This window comes from Cotesia glomerata, linkage group LG2 (genome assembly GCF_020080835.1).
Source record: "Cotesia glomerata isolate CgM1 linkage group LG2, MPM_Cglom_v2.3, whole genome shotgun sequence".
NCBI classification, from domain to species: Eukaryota; Metazoa; Arthropoda; class Insecta; order Hymenoptera; family Braconidae; genus Cotesia; species Cotesia glomerata.
Genome location: NC_058159.1, coordinates 10,654,032 through 10,675,647, shown reverse-complemented (window position 1 = coordinate 10,675,647; position 21,616 = coordinate 10,654,032). Strand labels below are relative to the sequence as shown.

The window sequence follows — 21,616 nt, the reverse complement described above, 5'->3', positions numbered from 1 at the left end:
AATCAGTGTCATTTGTTTTATTAGAACAAATTTTTGTAGTTTTTAACTTTTTCATAAAAAAAATTTATTTATTTAATAAAAGAAAAGTTCTAAGAATAACATATTGGAATCATTAGGCATTTAATATTTAATTTTGAAATGAAAAAAGTCTCGGCTGATTTCGGTATTATTAAAAAATGCGTCATATTTCAAGTGATTTGATTAATAATGAATTTTTTTTTCAAAATAGAATTGAAATTAAGTTGATTAAGTTTACTTAATTGTAATGAGTAAGCGAGTTAATTTCAACTTTTTCTTATCAGTTTTGATTAAAAATTTCGATTACTCAATAATAATTACAATGATGAATTATTATATAAGTTACTTGGCATGATTTCAATTAGTATTACCTTTTCTTTAATACTAACAAGCATCAAAAATAATCGGCCATATGGTTTAAATTTGTATTAGCAAGAGTAAAAAATAAAATTTATAATGCACTCTTTATACAGTACAAATTGAAACTCATATAAGTTTGTAAGATATATGATTAATCAAAGCGTACTTAAAATCTTAAGTTTTTAAAATTATTAGAGTATAACTATTAACTGTTTAATTCGTTAAAGATGTTGATATGTTATAGATCTATAATTAATTCATTATAATGTGATTTAAGCATGCATTTTTGTAAAAATTTGGAGCAGTTGTCATTACTGATTTGTTTGTCGAGAATACAAATTGTCAGTTATTTTATGCTTTAAACATTAGCATTTACTTGTGTGGTGGGGAATTTGCGGTGCCTTTTCGTAGGAAGCTGAAACAAGTATAAAAGCCAACTCTCGTTTCCTGAGGCTTTCAGTGTCATCAAATGCAACGGTGTAAACGATAAACTTTCGGATAATACCTATACTTTTATATTTTATTTTGTGTCACTTACAGAAGGAACATAACTTCTAAAGGTAAGTTAATTTTATTTTCATTCATTTTACTCAAGTGCGATTATTAGTTATATTATTTTAATATTCATTTAAAAAAGAATATATATATTTTTTATCAAATTAATTAAAATTTAGTCGTAAAATCTTATAATAACTTTTCAATAATTGTTAAAAAATTTCGGCACTATAAAAATAAATTACAGTAAATTTTAATAATACTAAAGTTAGCCGACATTTTTTATTTTTTAATTTTTTTTTATTTATTAAATTAGAACTAAAAGATATTTTTAAAAAAATTTCACTTATAGTTTTTCAAGTATTTACAAATGAAAATTTTTTTTTTATTTTTTTGTAATAATTTTTTCCATAAACAAAAATTCTAAAAATTTTTAGATGTCGGCTAACTTAATTTTGATTAAATTTTAAGTTAAATGCACTAATTTGAATAATAATTTATATTATTTGTTTCGATCAAAATAATTTTATGCGAAAAAAAATTAGATTTTAAATATTTAAAACATGATATAAAATTTTCTTAATTTGTAATTAAAAAAAATTGATCTAAAGATTTGATTATTATTTTTAAAGACAACGCTAAAAAAAAAAAACTGGTTTCGATTTAGGAGAAAAAAAATTTAATGTCAATTTTTTGACTTATTTTTAAATTTCTTTTAAAATCGAAAATTGACACAAAAAATTTTTTTAATTATTCTATTTTTTATAAATTAAAAAAATATAATTGTTTGCAAAAAATTCAATTTACAATAAATAACATCAATAAAAAAGCTTTAGCTTTACGTAATAGCTATTATTTGAAATTAAAAATAATGCGTTTGTTATAATTACTTAGGTTGTTATGACAAGTACGGCGCGTGAATTAATAATGTTATGAATAAAAATGAATTATATATAGAAATCGAGTCAGTTTATAATTAAGTCATTTTTGATTAATAGAACATACACTTGAATTAATGTGACAGAATGTATTAATGAAAAATCATACGGTATTTTTTGTTACCTTGGATGGTTTAAGATTTATTTGTAAGCTCGTGATTCATTGTATGTCTACACTGTGATGTCGCGACCATTTGGGGCAAATGATTGTTATTCTTACATACTTACATTACGCGCGTATTTGCCCAATAGTTCGCGAAAGGATTTTCCCATCGAAGGTTTGATGCATCCGTCATCGATGATTCAGTTCCGGATGTGATACATAACATCAATTTGTTAAATTTATATTTATATTATTTATACTTACAGTACCCTTAAAATAATTTATTAATATTATTTTCTTAAAATAACTATGACGTTCTATTTTAAGATAATTATTCCTAATACTACCATCACTATTACAATTATTAAAATAACTATTACATTATTACTTAACTATTTTATTTACTATGAATAATTATTTTTAATTATGCTTCTTTAAATCATTAATCTTTATTTTCATACGATTTGTAATTATTTATTTTTTATTTTTTATCAATAAAAGTTATCTATCATTTTAATTGTTTATTGCTTATAATTATATTTTCTAATTTGTAAAGCTAATAATAGTTATAATTATCGTTAAGATTAATGGTCGATAATATACTTTTAACATTATTCTTAACACATTTTTTATCAAGAATATAAGTGATCAAACAAATCAATGAGATATTATATTCTATGTTATGTGTGGATAAAAATGTTATATAGCATGCTTCAGTCAATATCAATACATCTTTTTTCTTTTTTTTATCAAGGATAAAATATAAGTATCTGACTATGTCATGGTCAATTTAATTTTTTATCTGTTATTTTTAACAAGTTTCGCAAGGGGAAAAAATGTGTATGAAAAATGATTATACCTGAATATGCAAAAAACGGTTTTAAAATTTATTACGCGCAAATTTTTCTTCCACTTTAGAATTTAAAATCATTTAGTCAATAGCAATACTTTGATACAAGTCGTACGTAAAATTTAATTTTACGCCAAGTGTTTAATTATTTAATTGTAAGTTCACAAATATCTTCCTTTTTTTAAATTCGCATTGTATTGAGTCGTTGAAAAATACAATTTTTGATTATTTTTTCAGCTTCTGAATATTTAGAAAAATTTTATCTAATAAATTATAATAGATACTAATTATTATTAATTTAGTATGAAAATTTTTACTTGAAAGAGTTGTTGATATATTTCTCATATTTTGGTTTAATTTCAGCTAAAAAATGTAGTAATTGCATAGTAAATTTTTAAAAAAATTGGTCAAGTCTGAATCAGCAAATTTTAATAGCACTCTATTAAATGAAAAGAAGAATATCAATGAAAAACGAGACAAGCAAGTTTCTTTTTTATTTTCAAACTACGAAAAAAAAATAAAAGTATAAAAGTTTTGTAAATATTAATAAAAGATTCATAAATTCGCTGTAATGAAGAACGAAATCAAAACAAAAAAATTTGTAATACCCTTAAACAATTACTGAATTGCACTAATTATGGTTAATGAACTTACAAATTTTTAATCACAATATACATAATTTAGGTACTTTTAGAAAAATTTTTTAAAAATAATATCTCTAAGACAAGATTAATTTAATCACCGATAATTTAATATAAGATATGATGAAATCGACTTATAGAAGCAAAAAATATTAAAAACTCTTTCAAAAACATATAATAAAATATTAACTAACACTACAAAACATATAAAATAATGCAATGATATAAATCCAAGTCATGAGCATTCTGATGGTACCAAATTTAATGACAAAAACCCAATTTATAAAAAAATATATGCTCATCACATAATTTTCCTTATTTTTTGAACTGTATAGATTGTAAATCTTTTTTTTCCTCAGTAAATTAGAAAATCTTATTTCGAGGATTTAAAAAAAAAAATTAGAAAATCTTATTTCGAGGATTTTTTAAAAGAAATTAGAAAATTTTTTTCTACATAAAGTGGTCTTTTTCTTTCCCTGGTTTTATTAATTCTAAATAAAATAACTTTTTTTTTTTTTTAGATTCGCCATCGGTATACTTATAATACAAGCTTTTAGATTTTTCATAGTAACATACCATGAAATTTACTATAAAAGTTTGTAAAAACTGTAGTTTTTCTATTATTTGTTAATTAGGATTTGTATTTTCAATTACTTTTTTTTTTTTTAGATGGAACCATTAGTTGTTGACACAGTTTACATGTACGAAAAAGATAATGCTAAAATTCACAATACAATAAACTATGAATTAGTTCATCTGGATCCACCGACACCGATTCTTCGTCGTGGACAAACTTTTAACATTGCGATCAGATTTGATCGGGAGTACAATGATGAAACAGATATTGTGAGATTATTATTCAACTTTGGACCGAATCCAAACATTTTTCGCGGAACACAAGGAGTAGATGTTGTAAAATCGCGTGATTCATATTTAACAGACCTTGAAGCCTGGGGTGTCAGGATGATTGGTGTCAGTGAAACAGATTTGTCAGTTGAAGTAAGAAGTCCCGTTGACAGTCCGGTTGGTGTATGGCAACTAAATATTGAAACGACTACTACTGACAGTAAAGATGCACCAAACGTTTATCAGTATGACAATGACATTTACTTGCTTTTCAATCCTTGGATAAAAGGTATAAATAGATATAAAAAAGTTTTAATAACTAATATTTATTACTTTGTAAACACAGTATTACAAATCATAATCTTTTTTTTTTCTTATAGAGGATTTGGTTTACATAAAAGATGAAACTTTACTAGATGAGTATATTTTGAATGACGTCGGTAAAATTTGGATTGGACCACATGGAAGTACTAGAGGAAGAGAATGGATTTTTGGACAATTTGATGCCAGTGTTTTACCAGCTTGTATGTTAATGTTTGAAAAATCAAATACTAAGCCAATATTACGTGGAGATCCTGTTAAAGTCGCACGAATCATTTCGAAAATGGTATAAATTTATTATTCTTATTTATATTAATTCACTGTAAATTCTCGATGATCAAATGAAGTACCCAGGATATAATTTTTTAATTAAATTTAATTAGGCCATTTCTAATTAAAAATTTTATTTAATTTCATTGTTATTTAACTTTCAAGAAAAAAAATAATTTGCAACAAAAAATGTAGAAAAAAAAAACAATGAGAATCAGAGCTTACATTTTATCATAGTAATTGATTAAATATTTGTAAGCAAATTTTGAAATTTTTATTTGATAAAAATTATGGTTATCTGTAACGCCGTTTAAACATGAAATGCTTGGATTCTTATAATTGATTTCTTTTGATTTAAATGAAATAAAAATTTTAATTTAATTTTATCAAATTTTTTGAAATTCAATGGATTTTCATAAAATTTTATGTAATTGAAATTAACAGGCATCTCAAAATTTTTAGGATTTTTTAAACAAATAAATTATGAATGAAAAGTTTTTTTAAAAAGTTGAATATGTAGAAATTTAAAAAATCATGAATAAAAATTTTAAAATAGTATTTTTTAGTACAATGCCTTTCAATGATTCGTACCGGTCAAGAATTTTACGGAAAATGGAAACATCAAAATTTGGCCAACTCTAAATAAAGAGATCACTAAGTAAAAAATTTCCAGGAAGTTGTAGGTTATTTTTGATCGATTGTCTTTTAGACAACCTCTTTTAAACAGAGTAAAATCTCTGTCGGTTTTTAAAATTACAGGACAATCGATCGCAAATAACTTTACAACTTCCTAAGGCAGCGGTGACAGGAGCTGTTGGTAGTTTCGAGTCTACATAAATATTTTTTACCAAGATTAAAAGCAAAATCTTTGTGTATTTTTTAGATTACAGGACAATCGAACGCAAATAACTTTACAACTTCTTGGAGCAGCGGTCACAGGAGCTGTTGGTAGTTCCGAGTCCTTGAAAATATTTTTTACTAAGATTAAAAGCAAAATCTTGGTGTGTTTTAAAAATAACAGGACAATTGATCGCAAATAACTTTATAAGTTCCTGGAGCAGCGGTCACAGGAAAATTAATTAATTTTTAGCTATCTTTTGTATTTTAAATTTCTTAGTACTTATTTTGTATGATTACTATGTTTTTAATCGTCTTTGTTAAAAATTGTAAAAATTTATATTTGTAAATATTTAGAGATGTCCAAAATTAAAGATATCTAAATTTACTGGTCTATATTTAGAGATGGATATTTTTTAAGTTTACGAATAATTAAAACTGTCAATTTTTTTATATTTCTAAATTTTCAGTTGTCTTTTTATTAACTTGTCTAAATTTATTCTTCTTCATTTTTTTAAATATCTGTCATTTCACTTGTTTGTTTTATGATTTGTCTAATTTCATAGATATCTTATTTTTAAATTTTATAATTTTATGCTTATCTTTTTTAAAATAATTCCAATTTTTCTGGTGACTAAATTTTTACATTACTACCTTTATTGATATCGAAATTTTGAATTATCCTTATTTAGACAAATAATTTTTTTATTATTTCTAATATAATATTTATATAAATTTTTTACTTAGTGATTTCTTTATTTAGAGTTGGCCAAATTTTGATGTTTCCATTTTCCGTAAAATTCTTGACCGGTACGAATCATTGAAAAGCATTGTACTAATTTAATTGATAAATAAAACAAAAAAATGATTAGATTTCTGCTGATTTTAGTATCATAAAATTATATAAAATCTTATGAAAAATTTTTTCTTAAGTAATTTGAGACAAGAAAAATAAAGTAAATAATTTACAGGTCAATTGTTACAATATAATAGACGATAAAGAAGTATTTAATGGTATCCTGTTTGGTCGGTGGGACGGTAAATATGAAGATGGGACCGCGCCAGCAGCATGGACTGGAAGTGTACCGATTTTGGAACAATATCTTGAATCAGGCGGCGATTACGTAAAATATGGTCAATGCTGGGTATTTGCCGGAGTTGTTACAACTATTTGTCGTGCTCTGGGATTACCATCACGTGTAATTACCAATCTGGTATCAGCTCACGATGCGAATGCATCGCTTTCGATAGATCGTTATTACGACATTAACATGAAACCGCTAGAACGTGATCCAAACAACTTGACCAATACTGATTCGATATGGAACTATCACGTTTGGAATGATGTATGGATGGCACGCCCAGATTTACCGAAAGGATACGGAGGTTGGCAAGCTATTGACGGAACACCTCAAGAAGCTTCTGATGGATTTTATCGTTGTGGACCGGCATCTGTGGAAGCTATCAAACAAGGAGTCGTTGGATTAAATTACGATATCACTTTCTTAGTTGCTACTGTTAATGCTGATGTAATTGGCTGGAAAGAAGATCCCAATAGCATTATTGGATTTTCACGTATTAATGGTGATACCAAACAGTTAGTATTTTATTTTTTTCATCAATTACTGAATATATGTTTGAAAATTTTTGGAAAAGAACAAACTAATCAATTTTGATACAACTTATGGTTTGGAATTTCAAAAGCTTTTAAATTACAAATAATCATATAGTTATTACAAAAAAAATAACTAAAATTTAAAGTAGATAAATATATTACATGGAAAAATTTATTACTCATAAACATTTCAAATAATAAAATTTCAGTACCAATTTTTAATTGATAACATTCATTATTCGCATGTTAAAATTTAATGAATCCGAAATTAATAGCCATTTTACCATTTTTTGGATTTTATTTTACACATGAATTATCAGAGTGAAAGTTTTAAAGAAATTTTACTTGTTGAAACTTTCAAAAACTATAAATGTTTTTTAAATATTTTCTTAATACTTATTTATTTTTTAAAAAGAACCAAAAAAATTAAAAAAAATTTTTTTTTACTTAAAATTTATATTATGCATTCCAAATTTTTTTGTATTTACAATTTCATTATATTAATTACAATGATTTTTTTCCTATGTTCAATTCATTTTAATTTATAAACAAAAATTGAGTTTTTAACATTTCAATATCTAAAATGTAAATTTACAGTATTTTTTTCCGTGTATAATTTTTAACTGCATTGCTTGCTATTATATGCTATTCCAATTATAATTTATAATTAACAAGTTAATTAATGATTAATGTCTAATTAAATAAGCTTTAATTTTTAAAAAATGTTTTATATTTAATTATGAATAACTATTAAATATTTAATTATATAATTATAAAAATATAATGATTTAAAATTTAATCATCACTATACTGATTTATAAAATTTAGAAATTTTTTTTATAATTCCAAGGCGAGCTATGAAATAAAAAAGTAGTAAATAAAAAAAGAAAACCTAATATAAATTTTATTACTATTAATGGTGTGAAGTAAATAAATTATGCGTTACTAATAAGCATGTAATTTATTACAGTATTGGACGAATGATTCTTACAAAGGCACCTTGGATCTTTGATCCGAATGGTGATAGAGATCGTGAAGACATCACATTACAATACAAATCCCCAGAAGGTAAAGGAACATAATGATAGTGATTATTGATGGAGCATTAATAAATATTCAATTTTTATTTAAGTAATAAAATATCTTGATAATTAAATGTCAGGTTCCGGAGATGAAAGATTAACCTTGTACCGAGCCGTACGTAGCACTCCGACCGCCAAAAGATTTTTTTCAGTACCGGCTCCTGAAAACGAGGACCTTGAATTCAAGCTAGTTGATTTAGAACGAGTTAACATTGGTGAAACATTCTCCATCACCGTGAATATTGTTAACAAAGCAGCTGTACCAAGAACTATTAAAGCTGTACTTTGGGCTGGAAGTGTTTATTACAATGGCGTCAAGGCAAACCTGGTAAAAAGAGCTGAAGGCAATTTCGTTGTGCAACCTAATGCTAGTGAGGATTTTTATAATTACGTCTAATAATTATTAAAATTATTATAATTTATTTACTTTAATTTAAAATTATAATATTTTTATTTTCAGAGGAACAACTTAGATTAAAAGTTACTGTTGATGAATATTTAGATAAATTAGTTGAGTATTCAATTATGAAAATAAATGCCATTGCAACAGTAGAGGAAACCAATCAAACCTGGGCAGATGAAGATGATTTCCAAGTTATTAAGCCAACTATTAAAGTACAGGTATTTTATTTATTAAAAATTATTTTTAAAAGTTTGAATAATATAAAATATCAACTTAGTTTTTTTTTTTATGTATTTTAATTATTTTTAGATCGCGGGAGATCCGATGGTCGGCCAATCATCAACAATTACCTTAAGTTTTAGAAATCCTCTGAAAATAGCTTTAACTAACTGTGTGTTCAATTATGCTGGACCAGGAATTTCGAAAAATAAAACATTGAAATTTCGCGATGTTGGTCCATTAGAAGACATACAAGTGGAACATGAATTAGTACCACAAAAAAGTGGACGACAACAAATTATCGCAACTTTCACATCAGATCAACTTGTCGATGTTACTGGTTCTGCTACGGTCGATGTTTACGAAGAATAAATTTTTTTTTTTATTTTAATCATTATATTACATGTTAGTTTTCTTCATGTATTAAAAAGACATATATTTTTTACCTCTCAAATGAGATGTATCTATCTTTATAAATAAAAATATAAATTTTCTATGTTAATTAATGAAACTTTTTTTATTTAGCTTAATTTATTTCATAGTAAGCAGAAAATTGAAGTGACCAAAATATAAATGAACAAAGTGTCCCGTAAATTATCGGTAAAATTGTTCTTTTGGATATTATGGAATGCATTGAAAGATTTAAATTTTCAGTATTCGATAATGAAGATGATGATGATACTGACAATAATAATTCTGATGAATTACCAGAAGATAGTTCATCTTTATGATTCTTTAATTTATCTTCCTTTACATTTATTGTTTTTTCTTCTATTCCATCTAAAAGTTTTTGTACAATAAATCTTATTTCTTGAATTCCAGAATCAGAAATTTTTTTTTCAATTAAATAATTAGATTTTATTTCTTCACATACAGTACCATTGAGTAAAATTTTTTCCGGGTTATTTTCAACAAGATTATTATCAGATTCTTGTTTATTTTGTTGATATTCTTGGTAAATTTTATATGCTTGATACAAGTTTTGCGCACGTTCAGTTGCTATTTTAAATGCTCTGATCACTTCTGTGGGAATATTATTCAAACTTCCACAACTAACAACATCATAATCTGAAATCTTACTAGTGCACTCTTGTAACGATTTTTGTGATGATATTAATTCACTTGAAAGATTAGAAACAACTTGTTCAAAAGATATCGCGGACGCCGCATTAGATGTTCTATCAAAATCAATACTAGCTAAACAATTTAACTTGCTAACCTGACATTCAACGTCATGAGTCGTGATTTTGAAATCTTCTGATGACAATCCATAAAGATGATTATCTGTATTGATTGATTGCGAATCACAATTGAAATTCTGAATATAAAGTGTATCTCTTCCAGTTGCTGTATCAATTAAAACTACTTGGTCGGTATTTGTATTTTCACATTGATATTTTAATTTTATTGTTTCAATCGAAGCGTCTTTTTTTTTTGCTGAAAAATATTTCAACAATAATGTTTCAGAAGTTTGTGTATCAGCAACGCAGTAAGATTCATGACCAAGTAAATCTTCGAGAGATTCTTCTTTGATTGTATCAATCAACGGAATATTGCAAAAAACTTCAGCATCTATAAATACTTGACTTGATATTTCATTGGTAGAAATTAGAGACTTTAAATTGTCACAAGAAGTTTTTACATCAACTGACTGAGTATTTTTGTGCTCGCAATCAATTAAATCAGTTTCTGTATAAGCATTTATTTGATTTAATTGATTGATTGAAAATTCAGTTTCTGTAAAAGTATCGACTTTACTCAATTGACTAAACCATTTAGTTTCTGTGAAAGTATCAACTTGATGTAATTTATTATCTTTTAATAAAACTGCGGTATTTAATTCTTTTAAATCGTCATTGAAATTTATTTTTTCGTTTTTATTATCATTTAAAAAATCAATTTTTGAATTATTTGCAACTAAATTATTTAATTCATTATCAGAAGTATTTTTTAATGTTTTATTTACTTCAATTAGCTCACAAGAGTATTCTTTTTCAGAAAATATTTCTTCTGATATCAATGAACATTTTGAATTTATAACATCTTCGACATTAATTCCTTCTCTATAATTTTCTTTTTTTAATTCTACACTATCAGTTTTAATTTTTTCATTTACTTCTTTTCTTGCTACCAAGTCTAATTTTTTTTCCATAACAAATGTCTTAGATTTCACTAGTCCAGTTTGTGGTTCATCTTTATTTTTGGTAATTTTTTTATTTTGTGATTTCAATTTTTGAGAGTCACAAACTACAATATTATTTCGTGGAGATATTTTATTTGAAACCGAAGATTTTTGAGTTGGATGCACATGACTATTGACCTTTTGACTTTTTAACTTAAAAGTTTTTAAATTTTCCGGTGATGATTTTAACTTATTATTTTTGTGATTATTACTTACAGTTTCGCGATCTTCTGGAAGATCATTCATATGCATAAAGGATTGAAATAGAGCACGTCCGCGAAAATTTTGAGGAATCAACATTTTTGATGGCTTAGCAGCTGTTTTGAACTGGCCTGTCAGCACTGCGCTCAACTTGTTATTAACGGGATTTGATTTTGAATTATTTATTTTTTTATCCATTACATTATCTGCTGTTTTTAGTTGTTTGGATTTAATTAATTCACTGTATTTTGAATTATTCAAGTTATCAATCATATTTAATTCATCTTTTGATCTGCCAATAATTTTACTTTTAAATCCAATACTTGTTTCAATTTCTTTTTTACAGCTAAATGTTTTCTGTCTATCTATTTTTATTGTGTGAAGTAAATCCTGCTGCACAATATTTTCATGAGTGCTTTTAAATTTTTTTAGTAAGTCGGGTGATTGATAATAATTATTAATTGAAAAATTGATTTGATGGTACTTTTCATTTTTATTTTGTTGGTTAGCGTCTATGTTAAACAAAAATTCGTCTTTTGATGTATCAATTTTTACCGGTATTTCATTGAAGCTTTTATTATCTTCTTGGGCTAGAATATGTTCTACATATTGACGAATTTCTTCTAGTCTTCTTTGATTGAATGGAACTGGTGTTGGATTTTTATCAATAGAACTATCAACTTTCTCATTGGATGATTTAAATTTTTTATGATTATTGATCCACAGTAAATTAACTTTATTCGAAGAAATGTTTGGATGAATCGATTCATCTAAATTTGACTTACCCCCGAGAACAGTATCAAAAGATTCATTACCAATTTGTTGAATATTATTTCTTGATTTTATATCTTTCTTTGCAAAACTATTTTTATAAAAAAATTTACTTCTTGCTTTTGAATTAAGTTTCAACTGCTTACTGACATTATTTAAACTTTTAGGTTTTAATTCTGAATATGTTAAAGAACCCGGTAATTGGTGTTGATTAACATTTATCGATTGGAAAATAGATCTGATAATTTCGATTCCTTGTGACTCCTTAGGTATACTTTTCATATTTGAATTCCACGAATGAACCATTTTTTAAAGTTATTGATTATTCAACAACCTAATTACTATTTTGTGTTAAGTAAGTCACATAACTAAATTTTGACAGTTAAATAATAATAAGATTTAAAATTATTATCATTTGTTTTCAATTATAACTTATAATAAACGAATAACTGAATAATAAATGTTGACTAATAAAAAATATGCATGACTGATATTAAAAAATTAATTTCAATAGATTAAATAACAAAGATTAGTTACGGATAAAAATTATTTTATTTCTTGTAATACATATCCGTTGTTAAATTTACTTGGTAGCAACAGGAGCTGATTGGCTGGATGATTTCGAGTCACGCATTGAAGCGCTGCGTTTTCTCTTGATTTCTTCAGCACGCCTGGCTTTAGCTTCCTTCTGTCTTTGAGCCAAGAGCTTGGCATACTCAGCAGCTTGTTCTTTGCGTTGAACGCAACGTCTCTTCTTCAAAGCAACTCTATGACGTTTGCGCTACAAATTCAAATAAATAATTAGTATACAAATTATCGATAATAAATTCAACAAAAAAAAAAAAAAAAAAAAAAAAACAATGTTAAAAAGTAGTCATTACCTGAAGGGTAACCGGAGTGATGAGACGTTGAATCTTAGGGGCCTTGAAGCACTCTTTTTTGCCTTCTTTTTGAACAGGTCGCTTGACTACGAATTCACGTACATCGTCTTCTTTAGTCAAATTAAACAATTTACGGATTCTTCCGGCTCTTTTTGGTCCCAATCGACGGGGCAAGTTTTTGTCGGTAAGTCCGGGAATGTCCTTTAATTTAAGTTAATAAAAAAAATTAATAATCAACACATAATTTTTTTTTTAAATCATCAATTATTAGTAAAGAAAAAAATGTTAAAATGTCGAATTCCTACACTGAGAGAAAATGTATTAAACTTAGTCTCCCAAATCTTAAAACTCAGATAATCTTCCACGACCATAAACATATCCAAGATTTTAAAATCACACTTGGACACTTGTTGGGTACCATGGAAATCAATAAGTAAATTAATAGTGATAATGAAAAAATAATAATAATTATAAATATTACCTGTTCCCCTTTTTTGACGATTACAAGAGCCAAGACCGAAAGGTTGGCGTCAACAATGCAACCACGAACAGATTTACGTTTACGCTCACCATCACGACGTGGTCTGTAGCAAGAGTGACCCTTGGAAAGTAATAATCGTACACGGCCTAAAGATAAAAAAAATGAATAAATAAAAAGTACGAAACATAATTTAAAAAATAATTATTAAATAAATATTTATACAAACCATTGGTCAAGACTCCTTGTTTCATGGGAAATCCTTGCTTGTCATTTCCACCAGCAATACGTACAACGTATCCTTTCCATTCATCGCCAAGAGAATCAGCTTCTATCTCAGCACCCATACGCTTCTCGTAGAAGATTCTGACTTTGTGCTCGTCAACGATTTCAATCAATTTTTGGCATCCCGTTGCCGGGTAAGAAACGTTAAGCTATAAAAAAAGTTATAAACGTAATAACGATTATTCATTATTATCACTCACAAGCTCTATAGCAAAGTGAGGTTAAGTTAACCTCCAATGATAAGTTGGTAATTAAAATTTAATTTTAGAAAAAGAATATTATAATTATTGACAATGGCTTAGATAAATAATTTATTAGTGGAGTTATTTGTTTGTTTATTTAAAAATTTGATTTTAGTAAATTTAGGAGCGGCAAGTGACACTTATTTGTGAACTCATGCATTTTAAGAACAATAATATTCAACAAAGTATTAAAATATTCACATCAACATATTAAAAATAATTCACTTTTTCCGTTAAACTATTTAGATTTTTATCAATTGTTAAGATTAAATTATTATTTTCGGATTTGTACCTTCATGATGACAACGATGTGAACGTTTCACGAAACTTAGGAAAAAGAACCAACACGCGTTAATTCTTAGCCTCTTGCGCAGCACAACTCACGTTTAGCGGTTTAGATGGAGAAGGTAAAGAAGGTAAAGACTATTTTACGCGGGAACGTATGTTTTTTTTTTAATTTCAACTTCTTGATTACAATTTTCAAATAAATTAAATTTACTTAAAATAATCATTTTTATTAATTTTATTTTTATTTTTATTAAAATTTACTACAAAAATGATTAGAAAAAAATTTTTTTTTATCGTTTATATTTGAAAATTAAGAAAATTTGTATTTATTATTATTAATATACATAAATCATTAATCAAAAACATTTGTAATATTGTTAGGTAAAAATTAAAATAATACTAAAATTTATAGATTTATGATAATTTTTTTAACGAATAAGTTAGAAAAAAAAAAATATAAAAAATTTACCTATAGAAATGTAAAAAATAATCAATACAAATTTTTAATACTAATTGATTTATTAAATGAAATTATAAAATAGTCAGATTTCTGTCCATTCATCCGAAAAGTTGTTTTATCATATATTAGTTTTGTATTCTTTATTTTCAATTGATAATTTTTCGTTAAGTAATTTAAAATTTAAATATTTTTTTTTATTAGATCTTATTAAATTTCAAGTGAATAATCAGATTTAATGAATAGAAATAAATATTATTCAGTATTTATATTTTCATAAAAAAGTTTAGTTTTCTCCAAATTGTTTGCCGGTATTTTTTTTTTTTGTTAATAAATAATTCGAATTAAACAACAGGCGAGTTGTCGGAAAAAATTTATAATTTGCCATGAAAATATTATATTTAAAAACAATAAATGTCGATGTATGTATTTTAAAATAAAAAATAAGTTAATATAAACACAATAAATGAATAACCGGCATATTTACTATGTGCGATATGGGTTACACCTATATCTATATGTATACTTAACTGAGAGTTAAGAGAAACGAGTACACGAGTAGAGCACACTCATGTGCACCTTCATTATCTTCGATCGTTTTATTTTTTCTTATTCCGCAAAGATACATTCATTGTAATATTGCAGTGTGATGATTTTTATATATATTAATGGTGTTGTTTTATTATTATTGTATAATTGACAATTAAGCAAAGAGGCTGTTTGAAAATAAAATAACAACTAGCTTGAAATATATATATATATAAAAAAAAAAAGAAAAAAATATATAATAATTAAAAAGAGACAACACGAGAAGTCAGAGGATATTGCGTATTGAAATGTCGACACAGATTTTCTATATATTTAATTTATTTTTTTAACGTATAACTCATCAAGATTTAATTATTTATCATTTTATTCTGTGGTGTATATATTCATTAATATTAATAAGTTATGTCAATATAGTTTATTCATTTTTTGTGACTAAGCTATTAGTTGTAAGTAATAATAATTTATTGTTTCAACGTGCAGCTGTCTTATAGGTTAAAAATGCTCGAAACCTTTTAAGATATTAGCTTTTATGCTAAAACACTATCAATTATAATGTCAAAGTTATAAAAAATTATTTGAGTTTAATAAAGTTGAAAAAAACTTATAATTAACAAAAAAAAAAATTGAAACTATTTTTAAAATTCAATGTAAGTCCTAATGATTATATTTACTACCGCACTTTTAGTTTAGGTTCAGTTGTGATGGTTGATGTGGATTGAAAATTATATATTCGATGCTTGAAATTTTAATAAATAAATCGTCCGAACGTAAGCCATGAACGCGGCTGTGATTGATGTTCTCCAGCGTGCTGGTAGTCAGGATCCAAGTGTCTTGAAACCAGCTGAACAAATGCTGAGAGAATGGGAAACACAGAGTGGATTTTATACTGCTTTATATGTATGTTGTTTGAACATAAATTGACCAATTAATGAGATCACATATTACTATAATTATTAACTTATTGATCATTATTTTCAGAATGTCTTTTCTAATCATACACTACCTGTTAATGTGAGATGGATGGCTTTATTATGTTTCAAAAACGGTGTCGAGAGATATTGGAGGAAAAACGCCCCAAAGTAAAAATTTTATTTTTTTTATTTTTATTTTAGTTGGATAGTAATAAGCAGTTACCTTTTAACCGACATTTTTGAAAACAACTTTTTTGAGAGTGTATTTATAGTAAACAAGCATTTCTAAAACCAAATTTGCTATCTACAAAATTTCGAAATAAATGTTGGTTAAGGTGTTATTGCTTACTATCATCCAATTATGGTTACATATTTTATATTACTAGTCTAAATAAATTTATTTAGTATTAAAAATATCTTATTTATTTAAACTAGTTTAAATAAATAAAACTTTTGATGTCTGAATTTTAGTTTATAAGATCTTGAAAAACAAAAATCAAAAATTTTAAAGTTTTTTCAAGTAATAAATATTTTAGTAAGAATTAATTTAGAAAATACTCAGTTATTTTTACTGTCAGTACAATTATATTTTGATCATAAATAACTTAATATAATTGAATTTAAATTTTACAATTAATAAAAAATTATCCTAAGCTTATGAAAGTTATTACTCATTGTAAGTAAAGAACCAAATTAATAAAAATATTTAAATATTTCAGCGCAATAGCAGAAGAAGAAAAAGAATTTTTACGACGTAGTCTCATAGCAAGTTTTGATGAGCCAATAAATCAATTAGCAACTCATTTAGCAGTTGTGATTGGAAAAATAGCCAGGCTGGATTGTCCACGTGAATGGGGCACATTAGTACCTACTTTACTGGAAGTGATACGCGGAGAAAATTCAATAGCAAAACATCGTGCGTTGTTAACACTTCATCATGTTGTAAAAACCTTAGCGTCTAAACGTTTGCTAGCGGACATTAAGTTATTTGAACAATTAACGACGAATATGTTTAATTTCATTCTTAATATATGGAATACATATACTGAATCATTTTTTATATTGGCATCGAATGCAGCAGTACCAGAAAATCAAATACAAGAAGCATTAGAAATGGCATTACTGTCCTTAAGAATTTTACGAAAACTAACAGTTAATGGTTTTTACAATATTTCAAAGTCTGAAGATGCAATGATGTTTTTAAAAGTCATCTTTTCAAAAGCGAAAGTTTGTTTAGAGTGTCGCAAAACATTAATGTGCCGCGGATTCCAGGTTGAGTCACTTGAAAAATTTATTATACATTTGACCAAAGTTTTAAATGGAGCATTAAATAATCATCCAAAATGTTATGTTGAATTTATACCAGCTTCATTAGAATTTACATTTTTTTATTGTTTTACCGAGGATGGAAAACCATTGACATTTGAAAAATTTGTTATTCAGTGTTTGAATCTTATGAAAGCTATATTAATTCATTCAGACTACAGAAAAATTACCGCTGCCGACGTTAATTGTCAAAAAGATGATGTTGCCCAGCGCGTACATCAATTAAAACAAGAATTTTTTACTCCAGAAGTATTAAAAGAAATCTGTTCAAAACTAGTTACTCATTACTTTTTACTTACTCAAGAAGATTTACAAATGTGGGATACTGATCCTGAAAATTTTGCTGTTGAAGATTCACGAGAATCATGGAAATATAATTTACGAGTGTGTACACAAACTGTTTTCTTGTCAATATTCCCACAATCGATTAATGTTATGTCATCTGTGTTAATGGATTTAATGCAGAGATATCATCAGCCCGTAGATCCAAATGATTGGCGGGCAATTTTAATGAAAGACGCAGTTTACCTTGCCGTTGGTCTTGTCGCATTCGATCTTTATGATGAAGTTAATTTTGATCAATGGTTCTCGACAACACTTAGACAAGAATTAGAAGTTAAAAGTAATAATTATAGGATTATAAAAAGACGAGTTTGTTGGCTCATTGGTCAATGGACAAGAGTTAAATTGAGCGAAAAATTAATTCCTGAACTTTATAAACTGATGATTAAAGCTTTGAGCTCTGATGAGGATCTGGTTGTGCGATTAGAGGCTAGTAACACATTGAAACAAGCATTAGATGATTTTCAATTTCATATTGATGAATTTATGCCCTTCCTCGAAACGACATTTTTATTACTGTTCAATCTTTTACGAGAGGTTACTGAGTGTGATACCAAAGTATGTTCCATTATTCTTATTTCGTATTACAAAATATTTTAATCTTTTTTATTTAACTTTTTTTTTTTTTTTTTTTTTTTTTTTTTCAGATGCAAGTTTTATATGTGTTGTCATTTGTAATAGAACGAGTTGGTAACGATATTCGGCCTTATGTTGGACCACTTAGTGCTTATTTACCACAACTTTGGGAAATTTCAGAGAAACATAATATGATGAGATGTGCCATAATTTCTACTCTTGTACATTATGTAAAAGTAAGTTGGATTTTTAATAAACTATTTGTGGGAACCACAAGATCCTGAAAAACAAAAATATTTTTTGACAATAATATGATATATGCTATTTTAGGCTTTACGTTCAGAATGTATTATTGTTGAACCAATGATTGTAAGTATGGTGGGCTTAAGTTGTGATCTCAATCAAGATGCTCATGTGTATTTAATGGAAGATGGTTTAGAGTTATGGCTGGCACTTCTTGAAAATATTGCTACGCCTACACCCGGAATTATGGAGCTTGTTCAAAATATGCCGGCTCTTTTAGGTAAATATGATCTTTTTATTTATTTTTAAACTTTTTCATTAAACTTGTTCATCAATAATTTGCTGTAATTTACAGATTTTGGACTAGATCAAGTAACTTTTAAGCCGGCTATTAATATTATTCAAGCGTATATATTATTAAGTCCGCAAGACTTTGTAGGGGAATTAGGAAGTCGTATAATTGGAGGTATCAAATCTATAATGTCTGACTTGAGATCACAAGATGCCTTACCGGTAATGGAATTGTTAGAAACAATATTAAGGGTTGCTCCAGAACAAGGAGCTCAATTGATTAAACCTATCTTAACAAAAATTTTCAAGTTAGTTTTTTTATTGTTTGTATTTTTTTTTCAAATGTTATTATTGATAAAAAAAAAATAATTATTATTTGATATTAATTTCAGACTCGTTTATTTGGGTGAGGAGGATCAAGTTATAATGATGATGAGTATGGGTCTTATCATTACGTCTCGTGTATTACTCAATGCAAGAGATATCTTCGCTCAGGTAAATTCAACATACTTTTTTTTCATCTGTCGAAATATAAAATAATTGTAGAGGTAATTAATCGATTTAAATCTTGAAATTAGTACTATCGATATTAATTTTTTAATGTTATAGGTAATAAGTGAATTAGTTAAAGAAATCGGCGGTGAGGAAAACGAAGAAACAGTAATGGCTCGAATAATAGATGTGTGGCTTGTTCATATGTCATATGTCACTCAATCTGAGGGAATGAAAATTCTTGCATTAGCTTTATGCTCTCTTCTCAATGCCAATAGTCCACCGGTTGTGTTTCAAAATTTTTCAACAATTATTGGCAGTATTGTTGAGGTTTTAAATGATATCATGAGACTTGACGATATGGAGCTTTATATTGAGTAAGGAATATTTATTTTAATCTTAAATTGAAAGATTTTATTTTTTTATTTATTTAAATCTCTAAAAAATCGATTAAATTTAAACAATCTCTAAAAGTACAAGATAGCTCTCGATTGACCAATTAAGAAAATTATCAAACTATTACTCTTACTAAATTTAATCATAAATCATAATATTTAAGATTCATGTATTTATAATTGATAAATAATTTTTTTTTTAATTATTTCAGTTCATTATTATTGGTTAATAATGTAGCAGATGAGCATGCATCATCTGTTGAAGAGAATGGACAGCATAAGACTGAACATCAATTACGATTAAAACGATTAGACTTTGATGATCCAGTTCGTACTGTTTGTCTAAAAGAATTTCTACAAAATCAAGTAAGTAATTTTCGTTAATACAATTTTTTTTATATTAATGTCTACTACAATAGTTAACACATTTGAATTTATAGCTGAACACACTGCGGAGAATCATGAGTAGCAATCAATTTGATCAAATGATTGCTACATTAAGGCCAGAAACCGATCAACAATTACGGGAGTACATTACTCTTTGAATAATATTAATAATCGATCAGGGATCGAATAATGAATGTAAGAAGAAATAATAATAATATTAGTTATAAAAATAATCATTATCATAATAATTACAGATTAAATAATAGTACTACTAATATTAACGAATGATGAGAGAAAGCGATAAACTAAAATTAATTTGATAAAAAAAAAACATTATTAATGTTAATATTCAATTAAACCGTGTAAAAAGCTTCCACGAAACCACTTCACTGTAAAATGGCACTATTTTACTGTACAATAATTGTCTGTTTCACTATATTGATAATGTTGATAATAATAAGAAAAATAATAATAATGAAAATAAAAATAGAATTTCATCACGATTTATGTTTTCTATTACAATCAAATATGTGTATTCAGTAATGCAATCGATTAAAAATCTATTATAGACTTATTTATAAAAACAAAGTTATTTTATAATTTTAACCTATTGTGGTGTTTTGATAACATCTCATTTTTGAAAACAAAAATAACGCAAGAAATTTTTATTTATATAATATAGAATTTGTAATTTATTTGATATCAAAATAAAAATTTTGAATTATTTCTTTTCAGTATTGTTTTGTGTTTTTATTTAAAATTGAACAAAAATGTAACTTAAGGTGACGATGTTAATAAAATTTTATTTACGTTCAATAAATTTAAGGTATTTTAAAAGGATGATTTCCGCAATTGATATAAAAAAGTCATTTTATGAGGTCACAATGTATCTCTTAATATCTTCATTAATATTTTATGGAAAAATATATGGTCTTATAAAGTAGCCATCAGTGTTACTCACATAAACTTTATATCTTCATGATTTTTTTTTATTAAGTATCACAATATTCATTATATATTTTATATTTGGAATTCAACTAAAAATTAAACCTATTTAATAAATATTTTCTCCCGTAAATTTCAAAAAAATACTTAGGAAATCTAATGGTCAAAAATTATTTGTAGTTTCCACTTAGGTTTATCATCCATACTTATAAACAACTGAAATATTGAAAAAAAAAGATGAAAAATGTATCTAATTCAATTCTTTTTCAATCTTTTGAAGTAATTGTCATAGAAATAAAGGAGTGTTTTTAGATATTTCTTCAGTGTTTTAAATTTCAAGAATGAAGTTTTTCTATTGGACATTAAGATACAATGA

General features: G+C 25.9%; 3 protein-coding genes across 6 annotated transcripts; 2 read left to right on the top strand and 1 right to left on the bottom strand.

The window, feature by feature from the left end:
• The first annotated feature begins 790 nt into the window (after positions 1-790).
• LOC123259917 (hemocyte protein-glutamine gamma-glutamyltransferase-like) lies at positions 791-9,500 on the top strand. 2 transcript variants are annotated; one of them, XM_044720734.1, is made up of 9 exons: positions 824-938; positions 3,927-4,000; positions 4,075-4,540; positions 4,632-4,858; positions 6,651-7,276; positions 8,265-8,362; positions 8,457-8,747; positions 8,837-8,997; positions 9,089-9,500. In XM_044720734.1, exons 2-9 carry the CDS (start codon positions 3,983-3,985, stop codon positions 9,368-9,370), a joined length of 2,169 nt encoding a protein of 722 aa, XP_044576669.1. In that variant the 5' UTR covers positions 824-938; positions 3,927-3,982; the 3' UTR covers positions 9,371-9,500. The 2 variants fall into 2 exon arrangements, with proteins under 2 accessions (XP_044576670.1, XP_044576669.1); XM_044720735.1 differs by lacking the exon at positions 3,927-4,000 and having other exon boundaries at positions 791-938.
• Positions 9,501-12,685: 3,185 nt separating this feature from the next.
• LOC123259920 (40S ribosomal protein S6) lies at positions 12,686-14,446 on the bottom strand. Its single transcript, XM_044720739.1, has 5 exons — positions 14,331-14,446; positions 13,741-13,945; positions 13,515-13,660; positions 13,034-13,234; positions 12,686-12,933 (listed from the first exon to the last, which is right to left on the bottom strand). The coding sequence occupies exons 1-5, from the start codon at positions 14,334-14,336 to the stop codon at positions 12,736-12,738; spliced, it is 756 nt and encodes a 251-aa protein (XP_044576674.1). The 5' UTR covers positions 14,337-14,446; the 3' UTR covers positions 12,686-12,735.
• Positions 14,447-15,324: 878 nt separating this feature from the next.
• On the top strand, positions 15,325-20,869 carry LOC123258571 (importin-11). 3 transcript variants are annotated; one of them, XM_044718661.1, is made up of 12 exons: positions 15,325-15,778; positions 16,018-16,229; positions 16,311-16,411; positions 16,963-18,469; positions 18,559-18,723; positions 18,818-19,010; positions 19,086-19,329; positions 19,414-19,516; positions 19,631-19,890; positions 20,121-20,274; positions 20,349-20,490; positions 20,550-20,869. In XM_044718661.1, the coding sequence occupies exons 2-11, from the start codon at positions 16,107-16,109 to the stop codon at positions 20,451-20,453; spliced, it is 2,955 nt and encodes a 984-aa protein (XP_044574596.1). In that variant the 5' UTR covers positions 15,325-15,778; positions 16,018-16,106; the 3' UTR covers positions 20,454-20,490; positions 20,550-20,869. The 3 variants fall into 3 exon arrangements, with proteins under 3 accessions (XP_044574596.1, XP_044574593.1, XP_044574595.1); XM_044718658.1 differs by having other exon boundaries at positions 20,349-20,869; XM_044718660.1 differs by lacking the exon at positions 15,325-15,778 and having other exon boundaries at positions 15,951-16,229; positions 20,349-20,869.
• Positions 20,870-21,616: the final 747 nt, after the last annotated feature.

Bases quoted from the DNA above. Each gene is read 5' to 3' on its own strand.
- LOC123259917 (XM_044720734.1), top strand. The intron at 4,541-4,631 runs GTATAAATAGAT...TTTTTCTTATAG, and splicing joins TTTCAATCCTTGGATAAAAG to AGGATTTGGTTTACATAAAA. The intron at 7,277-8,264 runs GTTAGTATTTTA...AATTTATTACAG, and splicing joins ATTAATGGTGATACCAAACA to TATTGGACGAATGATTCTTA.
- LOC123259920 (XM_044720739.1), bottom strand. The intron at 13,235-13,514 runs GTAATATTTATA...CTTAAATTAAAG, and splicing joins TCGTCAAAAAAGGGGAACAG to GACATTCCCGGACTTACCGA. The intron at 12,934-13,033 runs GTAATGACTACT...TTGAATTTGTAG, and splicing joins TCACTCCGGTTACCCTTCAG to CGCAAACGTCATAGAGTTGC.
- LOC123258571 (XM_044718661.1), top strand. From the start codon at position 16,107: ATGAACGCGGCTGTGATTGATGTTCTCCAGCGTGCTGGTAGTCAGGAT. The intron at 18,470-18,558 runs GTATGTTCCATT...TTTTTTTTTCAG, and splicing joins TTACTGAGTGTGATACCAAA to ATGCAAGTTTTATATGTGTT. The intron at 18,724-18,817 runs GTAAGTTGGATT...ATGCTATTTTAG, and splicing joins CTCTTGTACATTATGTAAAA to GCTTTACGTTCAGAATGTAT.